The following is a 26,362-nucleotide window of genomic DNA, read 5'->3' as shown; positions in this document are numbered from 1 at the left end:
TATTATTTTATTATTATTGCTTAATATTTCGATGTAGCAATTGTCTGATTCCTTTTCTGAATGTATTTATGTTTGTTCGTCCTTTACAAGGTTTTTGTTTCTAATAAAAAAAAAAAAAAGAAAAGAAAAAAAAGGTTGGACACCCCTGGCTGACATTCCCATCCAGCCTGAATAATTTGAGGCTAATGCCTCCATGATTGATTTTTGAGATCATAAGCTTTCCTTTTTTTTTTGCAGTTTTTGGCAGGGGCTGGGTTTGAACCCCCCACCTCCAGCATATGGGGTCGGCACCCTACTCCTTTGAGCCACAGGCGCTATCTCAGATCATAAGCTTTTAAAAGGGGAAGAATCTTCCCTTACAACATGGAAGCCATTTAGCATTGCACCTCAGTGAACCAAGGAGGTATGACAGCTGCTGGCACTATTTGTGGATCACTAACCTTGCGAGCACCAGGAATACCAGGTAAGAACTACAGCTTCGTGACCTTCCTAGGAACCTTTGGCCATCAAATTAAAAATCTGAATCTGATCAAATTAACATAAACTAAACACTGACCTGTGATTGTGTCTATAGCTTTGGTCTGTTAAAGTCAGAACAATAACAATTTTACCACAATCACCAAGAATACTAAATAAGGCTTATACTAGAAATAACATCAAAGCCTGAGAATATCTGGTTTAGGTAAGAACAGCTGTTTGATGTTGCTCAAATTTCTTAATCTCTCCAAATAGGCACTCACTCCTGTGTGACTCACAGACACAGGATGTACTGGGACAAACACTGAAAAAGGGTCATTCCTTATCCCCTAAAACACTTTTCTTCAGAGGACTCCTATTGAGGTCACATGAAATAATATAATTCAAAAGTTTTTTCTTTTTCTTTTTTTGAGACAGAATCTGACTCTGTCTCTCAGGCTAGAGTACCATGGCATCATCCTAGCTCACACAGCAACCTCAAACTCTTGGGTTCAAGATCCTCCTGCCTCAGGCTCCCATGTAGCTGGGACTATAGGCGTCTACCACAACACCTAGCTAATTTTCTATTTTTAGTAGAGACGGGGTTTCACTCTTGGCTCAGGCTGGTTTTAACTTCTGAGCTCAAGCAATCCACCCACCTCGGCCTCCCAGAGTGCAGGGATTACAGGCGTAAGCCACCATACCCAGCCAGCCCAGAGTTTTTTTTCTTTTAAGAATATAAGTGTATTTACCTGCTAATAAATGTTAACACTATGGTTTAACAAATACTATGCACTTAATATGTGCCAGGCATTGTGATAAGTGCTTTATATTCATTCATTCAACAAATGAACACAAGGAGATATAGCAGTGAGTAAAACAGGCAAGGTCCTTGCCCTCATGGTACTTATATTTTAGCAGGAGGAGACAGATAATAAACAATGATATAAATAAATAAGAAAAACATCCAATCAGCAACAATGAAAAGTGTTACAATGACAATAAAACAAGTTGCTATAAGAATGACTGGTATACTACTTTTAGACTTCAGGTCAAAGGTAATATGGTGGATATTTGTGGAGTTTTCTGGCTCTTCAGCATTTGGAGCCTCCCTTCCTTTATTTTGGGAATTCCCTATTTGAATCTAGTAGGAAACAGAGCCCCCTTCTCACTACAAAGTAAGATTGGTGGTGACTGAGTTCTCTTTCTGAGGATCCCTTGCAGCTAGAATGTAAACATATAGCCAAGGCTATGCCAATCAGACACATTACCCAAGAACTTGAATTAGGATCTAGTGTCACAGAGTCAAAAGACAAAAGAGAGTCCATGCTGGGGTATAGCAAGGGGTAATGACATTAAGTCGGGGCAGCTGGTGGTAGCCGTGTTAAGTGATGGCTGCAGTGTCCTCCTTGGATTGGTCAATGATTTTTGCAGTTTTTGGCCGGGGCCAGGTTTGAACCTGCCATCTCCAGTATATGGGGCCGGTGCCCTACTCCTTTGAGCCACAGGCACCACCCTGTCAATGATTTTTGCTGTGGGTCCTGCCTACTGCTCAGTTTCTCTTGTTCAAACCCATTCTTCAAGCCTCTGTTTATGGGCTTCCCTGTTGTTTTTTCAGTTTCCCCAGTATCCTTTCAATAATCAGCCAGAATTGGTTTCTGTTGCATACAACTACAAATCTTGCCTGATACAGAGGGGCTCTCTGAGATGACATTTAAGCTGAAACATGAATGACAAGAAGAACTGGAGAGAAAAACTTCCAAGGAGAGAGTGCTAAGGCTATAGAGGAAGAGTGATTCAAAAAGCCTACATGGCCGGTCCTGGTGGCTCACGCTATAACCCTAGCACTCTGGGAGGCTGAGGTGGGTGGACTGCTTGAGCTCACAGGTTCAAGACCAGCCTGAGCAAGAAGAGCAAGACCCCCATCTCTAAAAAGAGCTGAGTGTTGTAGTCCCAGCTACTCGGGAGGCTGAGGCAAGAGAATTGCTTGAACCCAAGAGTTTGAAGTTGCTGGGAGCTATGATGCCACAGCACTCTACCGAGGGTGACAAAACAAGACTGAAAAAAAACTTACATGGTAGATGCTATTACTATCACCATTTTACATATAAGAAAATAGATTTATGGACATGAAATAATTTTCACAATGTTAACACAGCTAATAAGCTAGAGCTAGAGCAGGAATTCAAACTCAGGGCTGTATGATTTCAAAGTCCATGTTCTTAACCACCAGTATGTAATTTTCTAGAATAACTTTCACTATGAGAGTTCATCAAAAGAACTAACCAAATTACCACTACTCATTCATTAATTTTCTTAAAAAGCTAACTGAGTATTTACCAAGCACCTAGCACCGTGCTAGGCGTGAGAAAATACTGAGATGAAAGATAACACCCATACTAAGAAAGCTCCAAATCTAAGGCAGGGGGGCTTTTGCTAAGATTGATGTGTGACTTGAAAATACTGAAAGGAACAAAAGAGGCAAAAACAAGAGAAACCAGACAAGCAGGAAACCACAACTCAGGTAAATGGTAAAATGGAAACTGGTATTTAAAATAATATCAGACTTTCACAGGTTTTTGTTACAGTAATAATAATATCACACTGGCAGGCAGAGGTTTAAAAAACTAAAATGTCAGATTGAGCATGGTGGCAAATGCCTATAATTACAGCACTTTGGGAGGGTGAGGCAAGAGGACTGCCTGAGGCCAGAAGTTCAAGACCAGCCTGGGTACTATAGCATCTCTACCAATAACCCCACCATCACCACCACCAAATGTCAAATTTAATACAACTAATGCAGGCTCAACACCTGTAGCACAGTGGTTATGGGGCTGGCCACATACACGGAGGGTGGCGGGTTCAAACCCAGTCTGGGGCAGTGGGAGCCTGTAGTCACAGCTACTTGGGAGGCGGAGCCAAGAGAATTGTTAAGCCCAAAAGTTGGAGGTTGCTGTGAGCTGTGATGCCACAGCACTCTACTGAGGGTGACAAAGTGAGACTAAGTCTCAAAAAAAAAAAAGAAAAGAAAAAAGTTCCCATCAGTAGAGAAATACCCTAAGTCTACCAAGGGGCATTAACTAATTTCACACTTCAGACCAAAAGTCTCTCCAACACAAATAATCAGATCAATAAATCCATAGTTATTTGAAGATGAGGAAACTTAATCATTATAAAATTTTAAAAGTGGCTAGGTGCAGTGGCTCACACCTATAAATTACAGCACTTTGGGAGACCGAAGTGCCAGGATTGCTTGAGGCCAGAATTTCAAGACCAGCTGGAGCAATAGTGAGACCTCATCACTACAAAAAAAAAAATTTTTTTTTTTTAAAGCAGCCAGGTGGCTGGGCACAGGGCTCACCCCTGTAATCCTAGCACTCTGGGAGGCTGAAGCGGGTGGATTGCCTGAGCTCACAGCGATACCTAGTCTCTAAAAATAGCCAGGCATTGTGGTGAGGGCCTGTAGTCCCAGATACTCGGAAGGCTTGAGGCAAGAGAATCACTTGAGCCCAAGAGTTTGAGGTTGCTGTGAGCTATGACGTTACAGCACTCTACCAAGGGTGACAAAGTGAGACTCTGTCTCAAAAAAAAGAGTAGCCAGACATTGTATCACACACCTGTAGTTAGTTCCAGTTACTTAGAGTCTGAGAGCAGGATGGCTTGAGGCTTGGAGTTTGAAGTCGAGGCAAGCTATGACAGAGCAAAACCCTGTCTCCAAAATAAGCAAAAAACAAACAAAAAAATTTTTTTTAAAGCATTATTTTAAGGAAGGCTCTGAAATAGTCAAGAATTCAGATAAGGAATAATATGAATGGGAGATTTATTATTGACAAAAGAAGTCATACATATGATTTCACACTAGAAAAGACTACATCAGGGCGGCGCCTATGGCTCAGTCGGTAAGGCGCCGGCCCCATATACCGAGGGTGGCGGGTTCAAACCCGGCCCCAGCCAAACTGCAACCAAAAAATAGCCGTTGTGGCAGGCGCCTGTGGTCCCAGCTACTCTGGAGGCTGAGGCAAGAGAATCACTTAAGCCCAGGAGTTGGAGGTTGCTGTGAGCTGTGTGAGGCCACGGCACTCTACCGAGGGCCATAAAGTAAGACTCTGTCTCTACAAAAAAAAAAGAAAAGACTACATCAAGGTAGGCCAGGTGCAGTGGCTCACAATATAGTTGTCCTTAAGTGAATATAAGTGGCACCCAGGCCATTGTAATCAGAGCACCAAAGAGGGACTAAAAAAGGGAACTTTAAACAAATGACCCAAAAGAACAGCCAGGGCAGTAAACTGAGAAGGAATAACATGGAATAATAAATTAAATCTTACTTATACTCATTTATTCATATAGCTCAGAAGAAAGCACAGAAATGACAAAAGGGGAAACAAATTAAACATCTGAGAATAGAGCAAGAAAAAATTAGAAATAACTAATGGAAGATGGAGACCATAACAGACTACAACTAACTTTTAATGTGTATTCCTCATTCTTAAGAGAGCATAGTTAACAATATACCCTGATTTGCACACTTCAAGCTCTAAAAACATTGAGGGCTGGGCGGCGCCCGTGGCTCAAGGAGTAGGGCACTGGTCCCATATGCCGGAGGTGGCAGGTTCAAACCCAGCCCTGGCCAAAAACCACACACACAAAAAAAAAAGCATTGAGGGCTAATTTGTTTGCAGAAAATGAAAGCTCAACAAAAGAAAGTACCTCTAGTTAGATAAAGCTTTTAAGAGTGGCATCTACTGTAATTTAGGCTATTGCAGTTTGGCTCTAGTAGATATTCAAAAAGGAAGAAGGAGGAAGCTGATTTCTGGAAGCTAGGATTATGAAAAATATAAAAATACCTAAGGCACAGAGGAAAACATATGACATAATGTTACAAAGAAAATATGAGCTGCTAGGCAGATGTTACACCTCCCAAAATGTATTCTATTCCTAGAGCTCCAAAATGCCTAGTGTGTCAATACTTAACCCCATAACTTCCATAAACTAATTTCTTTTCTTTTTTTGAGACAAGGTCTTGCTCTGTAGCCCAGGCTAGAACGCAATGGCATCATCATATCTCACTACACCCTCCATCTCCTGAGCTCAAGTGATCCTCCTGCCTCAGTCTCCCAAGTAGCTAGGAATACAAGTGTACACCACCACCCCTGGCTAATTTTTCTATATTTTTGTAGAGATGGAGTCTCCAATCTCTAACCTCAAGTGATCCTCCTGCCTCAGCTTCCTAAAGTGCTAAGTTTACAGTGTGAGCCATCCTACCAACTTCCAACTTAGGCTACTGGGAAAATTTCCTATGAGCATGTCTCTACTATTATAAAGGAAGTAACAAACAAACAAAATTCAACTAATAGCTTGATTTGGAGAAATTAATCTAATGTAAAGGTACCAGTAACACAAAAGCCTCAGGTAAGCCTTAGAAAAAAAATACATCTGGGGCAGCGCCTGTGGCTCAAGGAGTAGGGCGCCGGTCCCATATGCTGGAGGTGGCGGGTTCAAACCCAGCCCCGGCCTTAAATCACAAAAAAAAAAAAAAAAATACATCTGTGAAATTACTCATCTGCAACCAAGAACAGAGGAACCACCTTTTTCACATGTGCGATAGTCCTTGCCTGGATCTGGATAATGGAGCAGAAACAAGGCAAACTTAGGCACTGGGCCTGAATCCTAACCCCCTTCCCCTTAGTGTGCCAATTAGTACCTGCTTAGGCAAGTTACTTTTCTGAGTTTTGATTTCCTCATTCATAAAATGGAAACACTATTCCTACACTTCAGTGGATTGTTGTGAGGAATGATAAAAAAATCAAGTACCTGGATCATCGCAGGTGCTCAACAGCCAAATGTGACTTCTACTAAAACTAACTCCTGTTATATATGCAATGCTCAGTAGCATGGGTTACATTTCTTTCTTATTTCTCTACCAGAGATAAAGCTGACTTTGGAAGTTCCATTGTAGTACGGATGGCACAAAGAGTATAGTCTTTTCTTTTTTTAAAGAAAGACATCCTTGGTAGAGTGCCATGCGTCACAGTTCACAGCAACCTCCAACTCTTGGGCTTAAGCGATCCTCTTGCCTCAGCCTCCCAAGTAGTTGGGACTACAGGCACCCATCACAACGCCCAGCTATTTTTTGTTGTTGTGTTGTCATTGTTGTTTTAGCAGGCCTGGGCCGGGTTCAAACCCACCAACACTGGTGCATGTGGCCAGCACCCTAACCACTGAGCTACAGGTGCTGAGTCAAGTCTTTTTTTTTTGAGACAGAGTCTCACTCCATCCCCCTAGGAAGAGAGCCATGGCATCATCATAGCTCACAGCAACCTCAAACTCTTGGGCTCCAGTGATCCTCTTGCCTCAGCCTCCCAAGTAGCTGGGACTACAGGTACCCCTCACAACACCTGGCTAATTTTTCTATTTTTAATAGAGACAGGGATTTGTTCTTGCTCAGGCTAGTCTCCAACTTCTGAATTCAAGCAATCTATCACCTTGGCCTCCCAGAATGCTAGGATTACAAGAGTGAGCCCCCACACCCAACCCAGGAAGTCCTTATCACCTCCATTAAGTTCGAAATACAAGAGCAAAAAGGAAAACATAACTCTGTTAAAAACAAAGTAACTCGAATAAAAATCTGTGCAAGAATGTTTACAGCAGCATTATTCACATAATAATAGCCAAAAGGAGGATGGGTGCCAGTGGCCCACTCCTCTATATAATCCTAGCACTCTGGGAGGCTGATGTGGGAGGACTGCTTGAGGTCGGTAGGTCAAGACCAGTCTGAGCAAGAGCAAGTCCCTGTCCCTACTAAAAAGATAAAAATTAGCCAGGTGTTGTGGGGGGTTCCTGTACTCCCAGCTTCTCAGGAGGGTGAGACAGAAGGATCTCTTGAACTCAGGAGTTCGAGGTTCTTGTGAGGTATGATGATGCTGTGGCACTCTAGCCTGGGCAACAGAATGAGACTCTGTTTAAAAAAAAAAAGCACAAAAGGTGCAAACAAACATCCATCAGCTGATGAACAGATAAACAAAATGTGGTACATCCATATAACAGAATGTTATTAGGCCATAAAAAGGAATGAGACAGGGCCGGGGCACAGTGGCTCACACTTGTAATCGTAGCACTCTGGGAAGCCAGTTCTTTTGGTTATATACCTAGGAGTAGAATTGCTGGCAATTCTACTGGCAATTCTATGTTTAACGTTTTGAGGAACAGTCAACTTATTTTCCATAGTGGCTACCCCATCTTACCTCTTCACCAGCAATGTGTGAGGGTTCCAATTTTTCCACATCCTTGTCAATGTTTGTTATTTTCTGTTCTGAGTTTTTAGCTTCTTTTTTTAAATTATAGCCATCCTACTGGGTATAAAATGATACCTAATTGTGGTTGGGGTTCCTTTTTGAGGTAACAAAAATGTTGTGAAAATAACCGCGAAGATTGTTGGGCATACCCATATACTAAAAACCATTGACTTGAACACTTTAAATGGGTGATTGTACAGCATGTAAATTATATCCTAATAAAGCTCTTATATATTTTTTAAAACCCATAAAAGGGAAGGAATATAGGCCAAAACAAGGATGAATCTGACAAATTTTGAGTGACAGAGGCAGACATAAAAAGCCATATACTGTATGATTCCATTTATATGAAATTCTATAACAGAACAGGCAAAACTATAGTGGAAAAAAAGTCAGAACAGCATTGACAGAGAAAGGATGCTTGAAAACTTCCTGTATATTGAGAGGAGGATATGCAAATAGGTATATACATCAACCAAAACTATACAATTGGCTCGGCGCCTGTGGCTCAAGCGGTTAAGGCACTAGCCACATACACCTGAGCTGGCAGGTTCGAATCCAGCCTAGGCCTGCCAAACAATGATGGCTGCAACCAAAATAGCCAGGCGTTGTGGCAGGTGCCTATAGTCCCAGCTACTTGGGAGGCGGAGGCAGGAGAATCGCTTGAGCCCAGGAGTTGGAGGTTGCTATGCCACAGCACTCTACCTAAGGTGACAGCTTGAGGCTCTGTCTCAAAACAAACAAACAAAATAAACAAAACAACTATACAATCAAGATAAGTGTACTTTAATATCTATAAACTTTACCTAAAAAAAATTGAGTGGAATAGTAGAAAGTAGGGGGAAGTATAGATGAAACAAGAATGGTGATACGTTGATAGTTGTTAAAATAGGATGGTGGGTACAGAGAGGTTCCTTGTTCTGTCATTCTGTTTACTTTGTACATATCTTCAATTTTTTTCTAATAAAATCCTTTCTAAAATCATCTAAAACATGGATGAGGCCAGGCATAGTGGCTCACACCTATAATCCCAGCGCTCTGGAAGACCAAGGAGGATAGATTGCTTGAACTCAGAAATTCGAAACCAGGCTGAGCAAAAGCAAGACACCATCTCTAAAAAACAGCCAGGCATAGTGGCAGGCACCTGTAGTCCCAGCTACTTGGGAGGCTAAGGTAAGGGGATAGCTTATGATGACACAGCACTCTACAAAGAGTGACTGAGACTCTACCTCAAAAACATAAATAAAATAAATTAAAACATAGATGACTGATTAATGAAATGGAAGATCATTAATCATTTAAAGTTAACATATTAGGTCCAAGACACATATATAGCCATCTCAGTCTTTTTTTGAGACAGGGTCTCAAGCTGTCACCCTGGGTAGAGTGCTATGGCATCATAGCTCACAGCAACCTCCAACTCTTGGGCTCAAGAGATCCTCTTGCCTTACTTTTTCTATTATTAGTAGAGATGGGGTTTCGCTTTTTTTTTTTTTTTTTGAGACAGAGTCTCACTTTGTTGCCCCTGGTAGAGTGCCATGGCATCATAGCTCACAGCAACCTCTAACTCTTCAGTGCAAGCAATTCTCTTGCCTCAGCCTCCCGAATAACTGGGATTACAGGCCACAACACCCAGTTATTTTTAGAGATGGGGTTTCGCTATAGCTCAGTTTCGCTCTAGCTCAGGCACATTATACCAAACTGGGAATGGTCTTGAACTCGTGAGCTCAGGCAATCCACCCACCTTGGCCTCCCACAGTGCTAGGATTACAGGCATGAGCCACTGTGCCTGGTAGCCATCTCAGTCTTGAGGGAAAAAATGTCAAACCAAAAAAGTACAATGCTATATTGCTGTAATTATAAGGATATGCACCAAAGATGTTAGCTAGTAATCATCTCTGTGGTAGGAAGAAAGATGATATTACTTATTTTCCAAATATTCTACAGTAAACATTTACTGTTTTTATAATGTAGAAATAGCAGTAAGGAACCAGCTTTGGACTGAAAGAAACTTGAGTTTGAATCTGGCTGTACTATTCACCAGGTTGTGTGATCTTGGGCAAAATTATTTACCCTCTCAAAATCTTAGTTTTATTCAGCTGGAGGGTAGGTTATAGTATCTATCTCATATGGTTGCTGAAAACATTAAATGAGATAATGCATTAAAAAAACACTTAGCACATGGCTCAGCACCTGTAGCACAGTGATTACAGTGCCAGCCACATACACCAAGGGTGGCGGGTTCGAACCTGGCCCGGGCCAGCTAAACAACAATGACAACCACAACAAAAAATAGTCAGGTGTTTTAGTGGGCACCTGTAGTCCCAGCTACTTGGGAGGCTGAGGCAAGAGAATCACTTAAGCCCAAGAGTTTGAGGTTGCCGTGAGCAGTGATGCTATGGCAATCTACCAAGGGCGACATGGTGAGACTGTCTCAAAAAAAAAAAAAAAAAAAAAAAAAAGCACAACACTTAGCACAATGCCTAGCATATGGTAAGTGCTTGAGAAATACTGGCTACTTCTTCATCTGCTATAGGGAGATGATAGTAAGTACCTACCTCATAGGGTAGTTGTGAGAATTACATGGAATAGAATAACTGTCACACTGTAAATACTAAGTGTAAGTGACAGTACTATCTGCTTTAAGAAAATGTCACTTAAGAAAAGCCCCACCTCAGAAAGGGTGACCTAGCAATTCCACTTCTAGGTATACACACAAGAGAATTAAAAATATATATCCACACAAAAACTTATACATGAATATTCACAGCAGCATTATTCATAATAGCCTAAAAGTGGCAACAACCCAGATGTCCATCAACTGATGAATGAATAAATAACAATGTGGTATATCCACATAATAGAATATTATTCAGCCATACAAAGGAATGAACTACTAATTTGTACTAGAACATGATGAAAATTGGAAACATTATGCTAAGTGAAAGAAGCCAGTCACAAAAAACCACCATATATTGTATTATTCTATTTACATGAAATGTCAGGAAAAGGAAAACTTATAGAGACAAAAAGTAGATTAGTGGTTGCCTAGGGCTAAGGGAAGAGATGGGGATGACTGGGTGGGGGGTGTCATGATAGCTATGTTTCTTTTTTAGGTGACAAAAATGTTTTCAATTAGATAGTGGAGACAACTGCACAACTTTGTGACCATATTAAAACTGATGTGGGGTGGCGCCTGTGGCTCAGTGAATAGGGCGCCAACCCCATATACCAAGGGTGGTGAGTTCAAACCCGGCCCGGTCAAACTGCAACAAAAAATAGCTGGGCGTTGTGGCGGGTGCCTGTAATCCCAGGTACTTGGGAGTCTGAGGCAAGAGAATCACCTAAGCCCAAGAGCTGGAGGTTGCTGTGAGCTGTGATGTCACACACTCTACCAAGGGCGACAAAGTGAAACTATCTCTAAATAAATAAATAAATAAAATAAAACACTGATGTGAACTGGGTGTAGTGGCTCATGCCTGTAACCCTTGCACTGTGGGAGGCTGAAATGGGAAGATCATTTGAGGCCAACAGTTTGAGCCCAGCCTTTGGAAACATGTCAAGAAAATTAGCTGGGTTTGGTGGCGTGCACCTGTAATTCCAACTATTTGGGAGACTGAGTTAGAAGGATTGCTTAAGCCCCGGAGTTTGAGCTTAAGTGAACTGTGATCATGCCACTGCACTCCAGCCTGGATGATGGAGTGAGACCCTGTCAGTAAAATAATAAATAAATAAAACTGATGAACCGCATAACTTAAAAGAGTAGGTTTTGTGATATATGAATTATATCTCAATCATAAAAAAGAAAGAGGCTGGGCACAGTAGCTCATGCCTGTAATCCTAGTACTCTGGGAGGCCAAGGTGGGTGGATTGCTTGAACTCACGAGTTCAAGACCAGCCTGAGCCAGAGTGAGACCCTGTCTCTAAAAAGAGCCAGGCACTGTGGCAGGCGCCTGTAGTCCCAGCTACTCAGGAGGCTGACGCAGGGGGATCACTTGAGCCCAAGAGTTTGAGGTTGCTGTGAGCTATCATGTCACAGCACTCTACCAAGGATGACAAACTGAGACTCTGTCTCAAAAAAAAAAGAAGAAAGAAAAACTCTGAAACCCTTTTTTCCTCTTCCTAAAATCACAGCTTATAAAAAGAAAATGTAATTGTTATTCTGTCCATCTGTCTCCTACCTTGAGCTGTGGTTATCTATGTGGCCTTAATTCCTTAAAAAACTAAAAGTATGCTGAGGGTCAGCTCTTCATCTGATTTCATCTATTAATCCCCCTGGTCTTTCAGGATTGATGTGAGCTTAGCATGCACCAATAAGTATTTGCTTTTAGCAAATAGCATGACTACCTTGCATACATACAATGTTTTGTACCTGTCAAAGTGCTTTCATTCATGCTTTTAATTTGAATTTCACAACAATCCTGTGAGAAAGCTAGAACGCTATTATTATCCCCCATTTAACAAGGGAGAACTGAAGCATAGCACTACATGGTACTGAGGAAGAAGCACTAGACTGGGATCTAGGGTCTTGTCCTCCTAGCCAGCCTCTACCTTTAACTGGCATTTCATGCTCTCAGTCTATTTTATCATCTGTAAAATGAGAGGTAGACCCTGAGATGAGCTATAAAACTCCTTTTAATGATACTATCCTACGATTCTAAGGAGACACTAGTTAGCAACAGACCAGAGATGGAATAGAAATCATCTATTCTGGGTGGCGCCTGTGGCTCAGTGAGTAGGGCGCTGGCCCCATATACGGAGGGTGGCGGGTTCAAACCCAGTCCAAGCTGAACTGCAACCAAAAAATAGCCGGGCGTTGTGGTGGGCGCCTGTAGTCCCAGCTGCTCAGGAGGCTGAGGCAGGAGAATCGCGAAAGCCCAAGAGCTGGAGGTTGCTGTGAGTCCTGTGACATCAGGCACTCTACCAAGGGTGGTAAAGTGAGACTCTGTCTCTACAAAAAAAAAAAAGAAAGAAAGAAAAGAAATCATCTATTCTGGCTCAGTGTCTATAGCTCAATGGTTTAGGGCGCGGGCCACATATACTGGGGCTGGAGGGTTTGAACCCAGCCCATGCCTGCTAAACAACAATGACAACTACAACAAAAATATAGCCAGGCACTGTGGCGGGTGCCTGTAGTCCCAGGTACTTGGGAGGCTAAGGCAAGAGAATTGCTTAAGCCCAAGAGTTTGAGGTTGCTGTGAAGTGTGACACCACAGCACTCTACTGAGAGTGACATAGTGAGACTATGTCTCAAAAAAAGAAAAAAAACAGAGAAATCATCTATTCTCTTTCCACTGGATGTGCTACCTCCCACAGCAGCAGGGAGGCACCCCCAACCAGGGTGACGAGTGACCCCCTTTCAAAATTCTGAATTATGCAAAAGATGTGTGCAAGTTTCCCTTTACTCTATTTATAGTGGTTTTCTTAAAAAAGCCAAGCATGGTGGCTCACATCTGTAATCTTAACACTTTGGGAAGCCAAGGTAAGAGGATAGCTTAAGCCCAGGAGTTTGGATAACCCAGCAAGACCACCTCTTGAAAAAAGAGAAAGAAAGAAAAATTAGCCTTATGTCGTGGGAGGCTGCAGTAGGAGGATTGCTTGAGCTCAGGAGTTCAAGGCTGTAATGAGCTATGATCTCACCACTACACTGCAGAGGCCTAGGAGACCGAGTGAAACCTTGTCTCTAAAAATATAAATAAATGAATGAGACAAAAAATGAAAAATATGCAACAAAATGGTGATTGAGCTGTGCTTTCAATAAAATCACTGGAAGTAGCATAATAAAGATTTGCGCTACAGAATATAACAGACCTAAGGTTCAAATCCTAAGGCAGAACTCAAGGTTCCACTACCTATTTTTTTGTGTGACTTAACATTTCTTTTTATAAATTTTTATTTACTTATTTTTTTGTGACATATTTCTAAACCTCAGTTTCCTAATCTGATAATACCTACTTTTACAAAGTGATCAGGAATGGAAGTTACCCATGTAAGATGCCTGACATTGAGCCTGGTAAATAATATTTATTGAATATTCTAAACATTTTCTAAGTGTTATCTCACAGACTCCTCATAACAACCCTATGAGACAGTTACATTACTATTCTCATTTTAAATATGCAGGATCTGAGGCACAGAAAAGTTAATTTGCCAAAGTCATATAATTATTAGAGAGTCAACCTAAATAGTTGGACTCTAGGGCTTAGGCCATTGGTCACTAAAAAATAATTACTATTACTGGATGAACATAGGGTCTCATACCTGTAATCCTAGTACTTTGGGAGGCCAAGGTGGGAGGACGGTTTGAGGCTACGAGTTTGAGACTAGCCTGAGCAATAGTGAGACCTTGTCTCTACCAAAAATAAAAAAATTAGCCAGGTGTGGTGGTATGCACCTGTAGTAACAGCTACTTAGGAGGGTGAGGCGGGAAGACTGTTTGAGCCCAGGACTTGGAGGCTGTAGTGAGCTATGATGATGCCACTGCATTCTAATCTGGGGAACATAATGACTGTTTAAAAAAAAAATTACCATCTTCTTTTTTTTTTTTTTTTTTTTGAGACAAAGTCTCACTCTGGCAGCCTGAGTAGAATGCCATGGCATCATAGCTCACAGCTCTTCTGCTCAAGCAATCATCTTGTCTCAGTTTTTCTATTTTTAGTAGAGATGGGGTCTCACTATTGTTCAACCTGGCCTTTTTTTTTTTAGACAGAATCTCAAGCTGACTCCCTGGGTAGAGTGCCATAGTGTCATAGCTCATAGCAACCTCAAACTCTTGGGCTCAAGAGATCCTCTTGCCTTAGTTTTTCTATTTTTATTTTATTTATTTATTTATTTTGAGACAGAGTTTCATTATGTCGCCCTCGGTAGAGTGCCATGGTGTCACAGCTCACAGCAACCTCAAACTCATGGGCCTAAGTGATTGTCTTGCCTCAGCCTCCCTAGTAGCTGGGACTACAGGTGCCTGCCACAACGCCCGGCTATTTTTTTTGTTGTTACAGTTGTCATTGTTGTTTAGCAGGCCCGGGCTGGGTTCAAACCTGCCTGCCTCAGTGTATGTGGCCAGCGCCCTAACCACTGAGCTATGGGCGTCGAGCCAGTTGTTCTATTTTTAGTAGAGATGGGGTCTTGCTCTGACTCAAGGCTGGTCTCCAACTATTGAGCTCTAGCAAGCCACCCACCTTGGCCTCTCAGTGTGCTAGGATTACAAGTGTGACCCACCGCACCTGGCCAGCCGGTTGGTCTTGAACTCCTGAGCTCAAACAATCCACTGTCCTCAGCCTCCCAGAGTGCTAAAAAATTACTATCTTGGCTCGGTACAGTGGCCCATACCTGTAATCCTAGCACTCTGGGAGGCCAAAGTGGGTGGATTGCTTAAGCTCACAGGTTCAAGACCAGCCTGAGCTAGAGTGAGACCCTGTCTCTAAAAATAGCCAGGCATTGTGGTAGGCACCTGTAGTCCCAGCTACTCGGGAGGCTGAGGCAAGAGAATCACTTGTGCAAGAGTTTGAGGTTGCTGTGACCTATGATGCCACAACACTCTACCGAGGGAGACTCTGTCTCAAAAAGGGCGGCGCCTGTGGCTCAGTGAGCAGGGCGCCGGCCCCATATACCGAGGGTGGCAAGTTCAAGCCCAGCCCCGGCCAAACTGCAACAAAAAAATAGCCGGGCGTTGTGGCGGGCGCCTGTAGTCCCAGCTACTCGGGAGGCTGAGGCAGGAGAATCGCCTAAGCCCAGGAGTTGGAGGTTGTTGTGAGCTGTGTGATGCCACGGCACTCTACCGAGGGCAATAAAGTGAAACTCTGTCTCTACAAAAAAAAAAAAAAAAAAATTACTGTCTTGAATCAGACCATGTCTCTAAGCAGTCTTGCCTAAAAGAAACTGTCTTTTACCATTCCCTAGCGTTAAGCTGAAAGATCGAAATTGCCCTAATCTGGGCGCCTGTGGCTCAAGTGGCTAAGGCGCCAGCCACATATACCTGAGCTGGTGGGTTCGAATCCAGCCCGGGCCCACCAAACAACAATGATGACTGCAACCAAAATATAACCTGTGGCAGGCGCCTGTGGTCCCAGCTACTTGGGAGGCGGAGGCAGGAGACTTGCTTGAGACCGCAACAGCTTGAGGCTCTGTCTCAAAAAGAAAAAAAAGAAAAAAAAATTGCCCTAATCTGCTGATCTCAAACACAAATTTAAAGAGTACCATTTCAGGGTGGCACCTGTGGCTTAGTGAGTAGGGGCCGGTCCCATATACCAAGGATGGCGGGTTCAAACCCAGCCCCGGCCAAACTGCCAAACAAAAAAAATAGTAGCTGGGCGTTGTGGCAGGCACCTGTAGTCCCAGCTACTCAGGAGGCTGAGGCAAGAGAATCGCCTAAGCCCAAGAGCAGGAGGTTGCTGTGAGCTGTGACGCCATGGAACTCTACCTAGGGCGACAAAGTAAGACTCGGTCTCAAAAAATAAAATAAAATAAACAAAATAAATAAATCAGCCATCTTTTGGGGGCGGTGCCTGTGGCTCAAAGGAATAGGGCGTCGGCCCCATATGCCAGAGGTGGCAGGTTCAAACCTGGCCACGGCCAAAAACTGCAAAAAAAAAAAAAAGAGGGCTATTTCAGGGCCATAGACTTAAGTTGGCAGTTTCTGGAATGGTTTCTGGGAAAGGTGTGGCTGGTTGGACAGGCCCATCAGCAAAGTATCTCTGGAAAAGTTATTTGCTCCTGGCTCAAATGATCCCCCATAAGACTGCTTGAAGCTATCTCTATAGAAGCCTATCCTAAGAAATGCTTCACTTTCTAGGAGACTCTGGAAAACTCACTTTAAACTTTCCTCTGCTCCAATGGGATCTATATTGCCATTTGAGCTTTGAGGAAATTTTTCCTGGATGTTTCAGAACTTTGTCAATGATCTTAACTAATTCTCCTGCCTTCTCCTAGGCCCACAATTATTTTAAGGTAGTGGAAAGGGAACAGAAAAAGAAAATGCAGCACATTTTGATAGTGCTATCTTCTGGCCAGGTGCTTACCACCTATAAACCTTGCACTCTGGGAGGCCAAGGCAGATAGATTGTTTGAGCTCAGGAGTTCGAGATCACCCTCAGTAAGAGCAAGACCCTGTCTCTACTAAAAATAGAAAAACTTGTCTGGCATCCACGCCTATAGTCCCAGCTACTTGGAAGGCTGAGGCAAGAAGATCACTTGAGCCCGTAAGTTCGAGGTTGCTGTAAGCTATGAGGACATCACAGCACTCTACCCAGAGTGACAAAGTGAGACTCTGTCTCAAAAAAAAAAAAAAAAAAAGATAATGTCTTCTCTCACTATTTAAAAGTATCTGCAGTCATGGATTTTGCCTTTAACTTGCATCTGCCACATTTCAAAGTACCTCTTCTACAAAAGCCTTTCAAGTTTAACCCTCTAACTCTACTTCTAGCAGAAAGGTCAAGGAAAACTAAACTAATCAATTTGGAAAAGCTCCTTTCTAACTCAATTGCAGCTGTTTTATACCTACATGTGCAACTCAATAGGAAACCAGGTAGGCCTTCAGCACACAAACACTCAGGGCCTCAAATGATAAAGCTCCCTGACCAGAAATGCCTGCCTCTGTTTCTGAGAAAGGCTCCCTAAAATGTTCACAAATAAGAAGTTTATGCTTTCTAAAAATAGAATCTGGGGTTTATGAATTACGAACAAAATTTTACAAAGGTATTGATCCTAACACTGCTCTCAAATGCCCCTTGATAGCTAGCTCCCTGGACGAGGTCTGATCCTGCTCCCCACCCCCACCCCCTAAGAAAATAGGGTTAATACCTCCCCAGATGGCTACAGGGAGGAGGATTAAGGGTCATTATTGTTGGCATCCAGCTCTGTCACAGCTCTAGCTTTTGTGACCTTGTATCCTAAAGAAGATAATAAATATAAAATGCAAACAGTGATCCCTGAATCTGGCTCTACAAGGGGTAGATGAGAATTTTCTTTCCACAGGGCCTCTGACATTGCCTCCCATACCCTGACGTGTTGACTGCATTCTCCCTTTATTCAAGCTTCAAGTTTTTAAGGTATTAGTCACTAATGCCACAAAGTCCTTTGAGGAGTCAGCAGCTAATACTACTAGCACAAAGAATGGACCCCGGTATCCTCAGGGTTCAGTTGGGCTGGAATTTACTTTCAGAAAGTCATCAAAGCAGTACCCCTTTATGCCCAAGCTCTGACTCTTGAGAGCAATCCTTGAGGCCTAATGAAAAGGGTACCTTACATCATTTGGTTCTCATAAACCCACTGTAAGGTAGGTACTATATCATAAGCCTCTTTTTAAAGATGAATAAACTAGAGCTCAGAGAAGACACACGATTTACCCTAGGTCACACAGCTAAAACATGACAGACATGGGTTTAAATATCAACTCTATCACTCCTAGCTATATAACCTCCAGAATATTTAACTTTCTAGAGTCTTGATTTCCTCATTTGTAAAGGATAATATCTTTTTATAGGGGATGTCTGAGGATTAAATGAGATACTGTAGGAAAAGTTTCTAGCAAGTGCTAGTACATATGAAGTATCAATACATGTTAGTTCTTTACAGATCAAAAAACTGGGAGTTTGTTATCATTTTTACAGAATCGTAGAGTTTAAAATACTAAAAGATTGCTTAGTTCAAGTACCTACATGAGTCTAAACCTTCTGTCGTATCTTTAATATGAAGCAGCAAAGCCTCTGCTTGAATACCTCCAGTGATGGGTAACTCACACCTTCACAGGCAGTCCATTTTGTTTTTAGAAAGCCATATTTTCACTTATCAAGCCAAAGTCTACCCTCTTGGAATATCTGTCATTTAATACTAGTGCTGTCCTCTAGGATCACACAGAGGAAGTCCAGTTCCCTTTCCCTGTGACAATTCTTCAAGTCTGTGAAGGAGTCACATTCCCCCAGACTCTTGACCTTGGGTGTTTTCAGTTCTTCCTCATGTGTCATAGTCCTAGAGGCAACTCAATATCACAGAGCAAAACACCTGGGTTTGAATTCCAATTCTTCCTCTTACTAGCTGTGTGACCCTAAGCAAATTACTTAGCCTCTCTGAATCTGTTTCTTCATATGTGTAATAGGGAATATGATTCCTACCTCACAGTACAGTCATGAAGGTTAAATGGGATAAAATAAGAATACTACCTGGGATTGAGCCCAAGATATACCAGGCCCCCAATAAATTCACTTTTTAAGATGTATTCCAATTAGTAAATATCTCTGAAAGTAAATTAGTAATGAACATTAAACATAATACAAGGGACTGGTTTTAAATAGAAATTGTCAGGACTTAGGTTTAGGTTTTTAAAGAGGTGGTAGCTAATAAGAAAGCACAACCCAAGGGTTCTGTGGATCCAGCAAAGTGCAATGGCAGCCCAAAGATGCAGTGGAGGATGTGGAAAAGTAAGGATGAAAGAAGAAACGAAACACATCATTAAACCAATGACCCAAAGACAAGTATCACCATATTACTTGTCTATGACTCTGTCTGAAACTCAAAACTGCACATATGGACCACATTCCCCAATTTAAAAACAGAGAAGAAGGGGGCGGCGCCTGTGGCTCAGTCAGTAAGGCACCGGTCCCATATACCGAGGGTGGCGGGTTCAAACCCGGCCCCCGGCTGAACTGCAACCAAAAAATAGCTGGGCGTTGTGGCGGGCGCCTGTAGTCCCAGCTACTCGGGAGGCTGAGGCAAGAGAATCGCTTAAGCCCAGGAGTTGGAGGTTGCTGTGAGCTGTATGATGCCATGGCACTCTACCGAGGGCTATAAAGTGAGACTCTGTCTACACAAAAAAAAAAAAAAAAAAAACAGAGAAGAAAATTAGGTGGGCTCTCACCTAACAGGCACAATGTAGAGGTACATGGCACACCTCCTGGGTGAAGGACACAGCTACAATTTGGACTCTATCTAACAAACACAAACAAAATCTGTACCCTCATATTAATCTGAAATTAAAAAAGAAGAAAGCAAAGTAAAAATGATTTAAGAACAAGTCACAGTCTGGATCTTCCTCAGAAGTTGGCCCCCCAAGATCCACAGACATTTGACAGTGGCCTTTAAGATTTTTAGTTGTGTGCTGGGCCCAGTGGCTCATGTCTATAATCTTAGCACTCTGGGAGGCTGTGGAGGGTGGATTGTGTGAGGTCAGGAGTTTGAGACCAGCCTGAGCAAGAGGAAGATCCCATCTCTACTAAAAATAGAAAAACTAGCTGGATGTTGTGGCAGGTCTAAGCTACTTGAGAGGCTGCGGCAAGAGGATCACTTTGAGCCCAAGAGTTTGAGGTTGCTGTGAGCTATGATGACACCAAGTACTCTGCCCAGGGTAAGAAAGTAAGACACTGTCTCAAAAAAAAAAAAAAATGCCCTGCAAATAATGCCCAATGAGTCAATGCCAAACTCCTTCCAGCTAGAAAAATTGCCAATTGTGCAACAGCTCTAAAACTCCAAACTGGTAAATAAACATTAACACCATCATCATAATCATTACATATATTCTCTTTCCCTCAGTGACCTCCAGAAAAGGAGTCCTAGGCAGAAATGCAGACTGCTGCCCAATTATTCTGCAGAGTTGATCAAAAACTGCCACTTCTACAAATGGAGATGAGACTATAACGTTAAGTACCCCTAAAGAGGTTTAAAAAGGAGAGGTTAACAGGACCACAAGCTTAAAGCAGCAGGACCAATTATTACAGAAAATGTTGTTTCCCACTTGCCAGTGAAATATAACAACCTACAATGGAGAAAACTCGGCCCAAAGGAGCCCCACTAGTGACCCTCTGGTCTCTTGTAGAGGATCTCATTATTATACTCAACAGCAAAGATTCAATTCAATTCCTCTAAAGATATAAGCATTACAAAGAAGAATAAGTCAGAACTCAAAACAGAAAAAGCATTAAGTAAGTAGTTCCTTCACTACAGCCAGCAGAAGACAGGCCACTCAAGACCCAGAGAAACTTACTGCAGGCCACTGGGCATACCTGTCCTATCGTGGGGAGTTCATGTCTTTGAGCCAGAAGGTGCTCTGAGAATAGTTTTCTTCTCAAAATTGTTACGGGCTCTGTTAAAAAGACAACACTTTACCCTGATCATCCACCCCATCCTTGAAAAGAATAAGAAAGCTATAGCTTATTCTACTAGGCTCCTAAACTCATAAACTTGAGAGGAAAACTTTAAAGTTGCTCTACCTTTACTATAGGTGGTTAAAGAAGTCACAGAAAAGAACTTTGGGGAGAACAGTCATATTGGGCTGTTAGACATTAGTCACAGGCCCTGATACTTCTCTAGAAACCCTAGGAGTACACCTGCAGAGGAGAAAGAGCCCCGGCAGGCAAGGGGGCGTCCCACGGCAGCTTTCAGTAACAAGAATTGGATCCCACTGGTTCAAAGTCTCTTTTCCATCTCCTCACTTTCTATTTACCCTTCCAAGTGGGTACTGAACAGCCCATTCCCAAGCAGAAGCCCTTTGTACAGGGCACTACAGTTGCCTGATGGAAACATCTTGGCAGATTTCATTTTAGTACCAGGATGGCCCACTGAAGGAATCTGCGGTGGACGAGAGAGAGAGACAGAGAGATAGATATACACACACACTAAGAGGGCAGGGCAACGTTGCCTTCTCGGCACTTACACCTGCCCCTTCTTCCAGAGACCGGAGCCAGATCAGATGTCAAACAAAAACTCCACAAAAAAGTCCCATGATGGAACGACTCCCACCTCTCCCTCGGCAGAGCCTCAAGGGACTCCCACAGCCTTCTCCCCACGTTCTAACTAGCCCTTGGGCCCCCACCCCACCCCCGGCCCATTCTGCCCTCCGGCCCAGCAAGGCCTGACCCCTCTCGGGACACCTCGGGGCCGGGCTCAGGCCCCAGGCCGGCAGGGCTGGAGCCGGCCCAGAGCAGGCGGCCAGTGTGCAGAGGCTGCGGGAGCCGGTCTCCGCCTCGGCGCCCGCGGAGGGCAGGAGGCGGCGGCGATTCGTACCTGTCAGGTCTCTTCCCGGTACCCGCAAAGGCGCAACTTCAGGAGCCCATGTCCGTCCAGAGGGGGCCGGCCCCTCTCCCGGGAGTAGGGGCGCGAATCCCCGGGAGGGGGCTGGGGGACCCGGGCAGCTCTAGCCCCTTCCCATGCTCTCCGCCCGGCGCCTGGCCGGGGCCGGACAGCGCCTCCGCCCGCCCCTGCGCACCGCCTCACACCCGCGCTCACACACACTCACACTCCCTCGCGCGCTCTCACACACGCACTCCCCTCCCTCCTCCTCCTCTGTTTATCTCCTCCAGCTGTCTGGGGACCCAGGAGAAGCCCAGCACCGCGCCTGCGCCACGCAGTCTCCGCCCCCGCCCCGCGCCTCACAGCCCGCGGCTACGCTACGGAGACAGCGCCCGGGCGTTTCCAGAATGGCGAGGTGAGGCCCCCAGGCCCCCCCACGCCCGGTCAACGTCTGCTGTCGGCGGCGCCCACTAACCTGCTAGTGGGGGAGCCCCGCACCGCCGCGGCCAATCCGCTTCGCCGCTCGCGGGACCGGCAGCCAGTGGGCGGGCGGGAAAGCCGGGCTGGTCCCTGCGGCATCCTGGGAGTCGTAGTTTCTCGCCGTGGAAGAGCTGCGGCCGAGCGGGATCACCCCGCCCGGTTGCCAATAGTTACCCGGACGCACCTCCCACCCTACCACTGCGCTCCTTCACCTGCTACTGGGACGGCCGCTCACTCATTCTCCCATTGCTTCCCAAACCCCTGTACATCCCCCTAAGAGCTCCTCAAGACTAACTCTGAGCTCCTAAATTGTGGGAGCCCTCAGGCTAGGGGCCTGTGGTTCCCTCAGAACCGAGCCCAAGCCTGCCCCTTCCTGCTCTCCAGACTGGTGAACATATGCATTCTTTACTCTTGTCTCCTGGCCCTGAAGGAAAAGGATAATAGAGAATCAGTCCTGCACTGAGCGGCCTGGAGGAGACTCAGCCACACACACTCTGAGGACCTTCCCACAGCTTGGAGAGGCAAGGTCCATCTGAGACTGGTATAGTAACTGCTGTTCCCACCTCTGAGGAAGGGAGGCAGTTCCAGCCTTGTGGAGTCCCAAATTTGATAGAGGAGACACCTTCCTCTCTAAGGAAGTTCTCAGGTTGACAAGGTGGCACTATGCCTAACTTCTTAAGGCAGAGACCAGGCCCCACCCACGAGGAACCTCAAGTCAGAGGTTACATCATCACCTTCTGGGAAGAGAAACTGGTCACACTCATAAGGTGCCTTTTGTCAGATAATGTTATAATTTGTTTTTATTCATAATTAATTGGGTATAGTTTTTACATAGGTACTGTTGCTGTCTGTGTTTTGCAGAAGAGGAAAGAAGCTAAGCACAGAGAGGTTAAAAGCAACTTGCCAGAGTCATATACCTCATAAGGAAGCAAACTGGGATTCAAACTCATCTTCCTGACTCCAGGGTCTGAGTCTTTGAACACTTCCTGTATCTCGTGTGAGAACCAGGCAGTACACACCCTCTGGAAGGACTAAATATACATATTTAGCATTTACAGTCTTTGTCCCCTGTTCATCACCTCCTGAATTGCTCATTTTTTCCCGATGCTGCTCACATCATAAGTATGAATTAGCCTGTGAGCTCCCACAAGGTAATTTCTCCCCACTTAATAAAAAACCTACCCTTGTAAATTCAGCTCAGAAAGCCTTTCAATCATTTCTCCTAAAAATGTTTCGGGTCATTCTTCTTGACCTCTCCCCCACAACTCTTCCGTTCAATATAAAAAATCATAGAACTTTGGGACTAGGCTCGGTGTCCATAGCACAGTGGTTATGGTGCCTGCCCCGTACACCGAGTCTGGTGGGTTCGAACCCAGCCCGGGCCAGCTAAACAACAATGACAACTGCAACAGAAATAGCTAGGTGTTGTGGCCAGTGCCTGTAGTCCCAGCTACTTGGAAGGCTGAGACAAGAGAATAGCTTTCTTTTTTTTTTTTTTTTTTTGTGGTTTTTGGCCGGGGCTGGATTTGAACCCGCCACCTCTGGCCTATGGGACCGGTGCCCTACTCCTTGAGCCACAGGCGCCGCCCGAGAATAGCTTTCTTAAACCCAAGAGTCTGAGGTTGCTGTGAGTTGTGACACCACAGCACTCTATTGAGAGCAAATAGACTCCATCTCAAAAAAAAGAACTTTGGGACTAGAAGAAAGCTTTGAGATCCTCTATCGATAGCTCCCCAGGTTCAGGCTGCAACCTTGGTTAGAGTTATTGGGTCAATTAAACGTTATAATAGCTAACATTTATTGAACACTTACCTTGGGAGATAAGTGTTTGCCAATGGATAAAGTAACATTCCCAAATCACATAGTTAGGAAATGGTACAGTTGAGATTAAAATCCAGAACCAGCTCAGCACCTGTGGCTCAAGCAGCTAGGGCGCCAGCCACATACACCTGAGCTGGTGGGTTCGAATCCAGCCCGGACCTGCCAAACAACAATGACGGCTGCAACCAAAAAATAGTCAGGCGTTGTGGTGGGCGCCTGTGGTCCCATCTACTTGGGAGGCGGAGGCAGGAGAATCTCTTCAGCCCAGAAGTTGGAGGTTGCTATGAGCTCTGATGCCATAGCACTCTACCCAGGGTGACAGCTTGAGACTGTTTCAAAAAAAAAAAAAAATCCAGAACCCCCATTTTATTTATTTATTCATTTATTTTTTGAGACAGAGTCTCACTTTGTCACCCTGAGTACAGTGCTGTGTCATCATAGCTCACCGCAACCTCAAACTCTTTGACTCAAGTGATTCTCTTGCCTCAGCCTCCAGAGTAGCTGGGACTATAGGTGCCTGCCACAACACCCAGCTATTTTTAGAGACAAGGTCTCTTGCTCAGGGTGGTCTCAAACTGCTGAGCTCAAGCAATCTACCCACGTTGGCCTCCCAGAGTGTTAGGATTACAGACATGAGTCACCTGGCCCAGCCTGAGGACCCCCATTTTAAACCCTTATTCTGTGTAAGCAAGGTCATGGAGAATCTCAGAAATATCAAAAGAGAAGAGTGGATGTTGTTTCTGTGACTCCCAGCACAGTCTCAGTAAATACCTGTTGTCAGAATGAATTTTTGTTGGTAGAGAGTGGATGACAGGCAGAAGACTATTAATAGTAGCTGCAGATGCCATTTATGATTTTCTACCAGGTACTCACTGTGCACATACTTGCTTTGGTGCTCTTTCTCTCTCCATATAAGAATGTCTATATATGGGCGGCGCCTGTGGCTCAGTTGGTAAGGTGCCGGCCCCATATACCGAGGGTGGTGGGTTCAAACCCAGCCCCGGCTGAACTGCAACCAAAAAATAGCTGGGCGTTGTGGTGGGCGCCTGTAATCCCAGCTACTCGGGAGGCTGAGACAGGAGAATCACTTAAGCCCAGGAGTTGGAGGTTGCTGTGAGCTGTGTGATGCCATGGCACTCTACCGAGGGCCATAAAGTGAGACTCTGTCTCTACAAAAAAAAAAAAAAAAGAATGTCTATATATACATATGTCCATATACATACATATACAGTAGAACCTCCATAGCTGACCACCTCCCTACATTGACCCCCTCCTTAAGTTGACCTAATTTTCATAGACCACATAGACATGCACCACATGTATCTATCAGTACAGTAGGCCTAGTTCCTTATATGACCACCTCCATATTTTGAGCAGTTTGTTATAGTCTTGGGTGATTAACTTACAGGGTTTCCATTGCCCATGTACTTCACACACAGTAATTCATTTGATCCTCCCAACCACCTTATGTGTTAAGGTATTATTATTACACCCATTTTATATAGAAGAAATGGAAACTCAAAAGACAATTAAGTTCAAAATCAGACACACCTCCCAATCATAGGTGTTTTCAGAATAAGAGAGAATTTTCTTTCTTTTTTTTTTTTTTGAGACAAGAGTCTCACTATGTCACCCTTGGTAGAGTGCTATGGCATCACAGCTCACAGCAACCTCAAACTCTTGGACTGAAGTGATTCTGTTGCCTCAGCCTCCCAAGTAGCTGGAACTACAGGCACCCACCACTGCCCGCTATTTTTTTGTTGTCGTTGTTTAGCCCTCCCAGCAGAGTATGTGGCTGGTGCCCTCACCACTGAGCAACAGATGCCAAGCCTTTTTTTTTTTTTTTTTTGAGACAGAGTTTCACTTTGTCGCCCTCAGTAGAGTACTATGGCATCATAGCTCACAGCAACCTCAAACTCTTGGGTTCAAGCAATTCTTTTGCCTCAGCCTGCTAAGTAGCTGAGACTACAGGCGTCCACCACAACACCCAGGTATTTTTAGAAACAGGATCTTGCTCTTGCTCAGGCTGGTCTCGAACCTGTGAGCTCAAGCAATCTACCTGCTTCGGCCTCCCAGAGTGCTGGGATTACAGATGTGAGCCACCATGCCCAGCGAAAAGAATTGTCTAATCAATAGAGCTGGACTATTTTTTGGGGGGAGGAGGGACAGAATCTCACCTTGTCACCCTCAGTAGGGTGCTGTGGCATCACAGCTCACAGCAACCTCCAGTTCTTGGGCTAGGGCGATTCTCTTGCCTCAGCCTCCCAAGTACCTGGGACTACAGGTGCTCGCCACAACGCCCGGATATTTTTGTT

The 26,362-nt window shown here is 44.2% G+C and overlaps 2 protein-coding genes across 3 annotated transcripts in view; one reads left to right on the top strand and one right to left on the bottom strand.

Annotated features, from left to right (window-relative positions):
- The window catches only part of WDTC1 (WD and tetratricopeptide repeats 1), a 78,612-nt gene extending 56,438 nt beyond the window's left edge, over positions 1-22,174 (bottom strand). Inside the window, exon 1 of one of the 2 annotated variants that reach the window (XM_053576428.1) lies at positions 21,741-22,174. The gene's annotated coding sequence lies outside the window, so the exon portion shown is untranslated. The remainder of the gene's footprint in view (positions 1-21,740) is intronic. The other variant, XM_053576429.1, reaches the window with a different exon arrangement.
- LOC128575099 (uncharacterized) lies at positions 21,789-23,119 on the top strand. Its single transcript, XM_053576430.1, has 2 exons — positions 21,789-22,161; positions 23,088-23,119. Exons 1-2 carry the CDS (start codon positions 21,789-21,791, stop codon positions 23,102-23,104), a joined length of 390 nt encoding a protein of 129 aa, XP_053432405.1. The 3' UTR covers positions 23,105-23,119.
- Positions 23,120-26,362: the final 3,243 nt, after the last annotated feature.

This window comes from Nycticebus coucang, chromosome 22 (genome assembly GCF_027406575.1).
Source record: "Nycticebus coucang isolate mNycCou1 chromosome 22, mNycCou1.pri, whole genome shotgun sequence".
Lineage (NCBI taxonomy): Eukaryota > Metazoa > Chordata > Mammalia > Primates > Lorisidae > Nycticebus > Nycticebus coucang.
The sequence above is the reverse complement of the archived record's forward strand: the minus strand, read 5'-3'. Positions and strand labels throughout refer to the sequence as shown.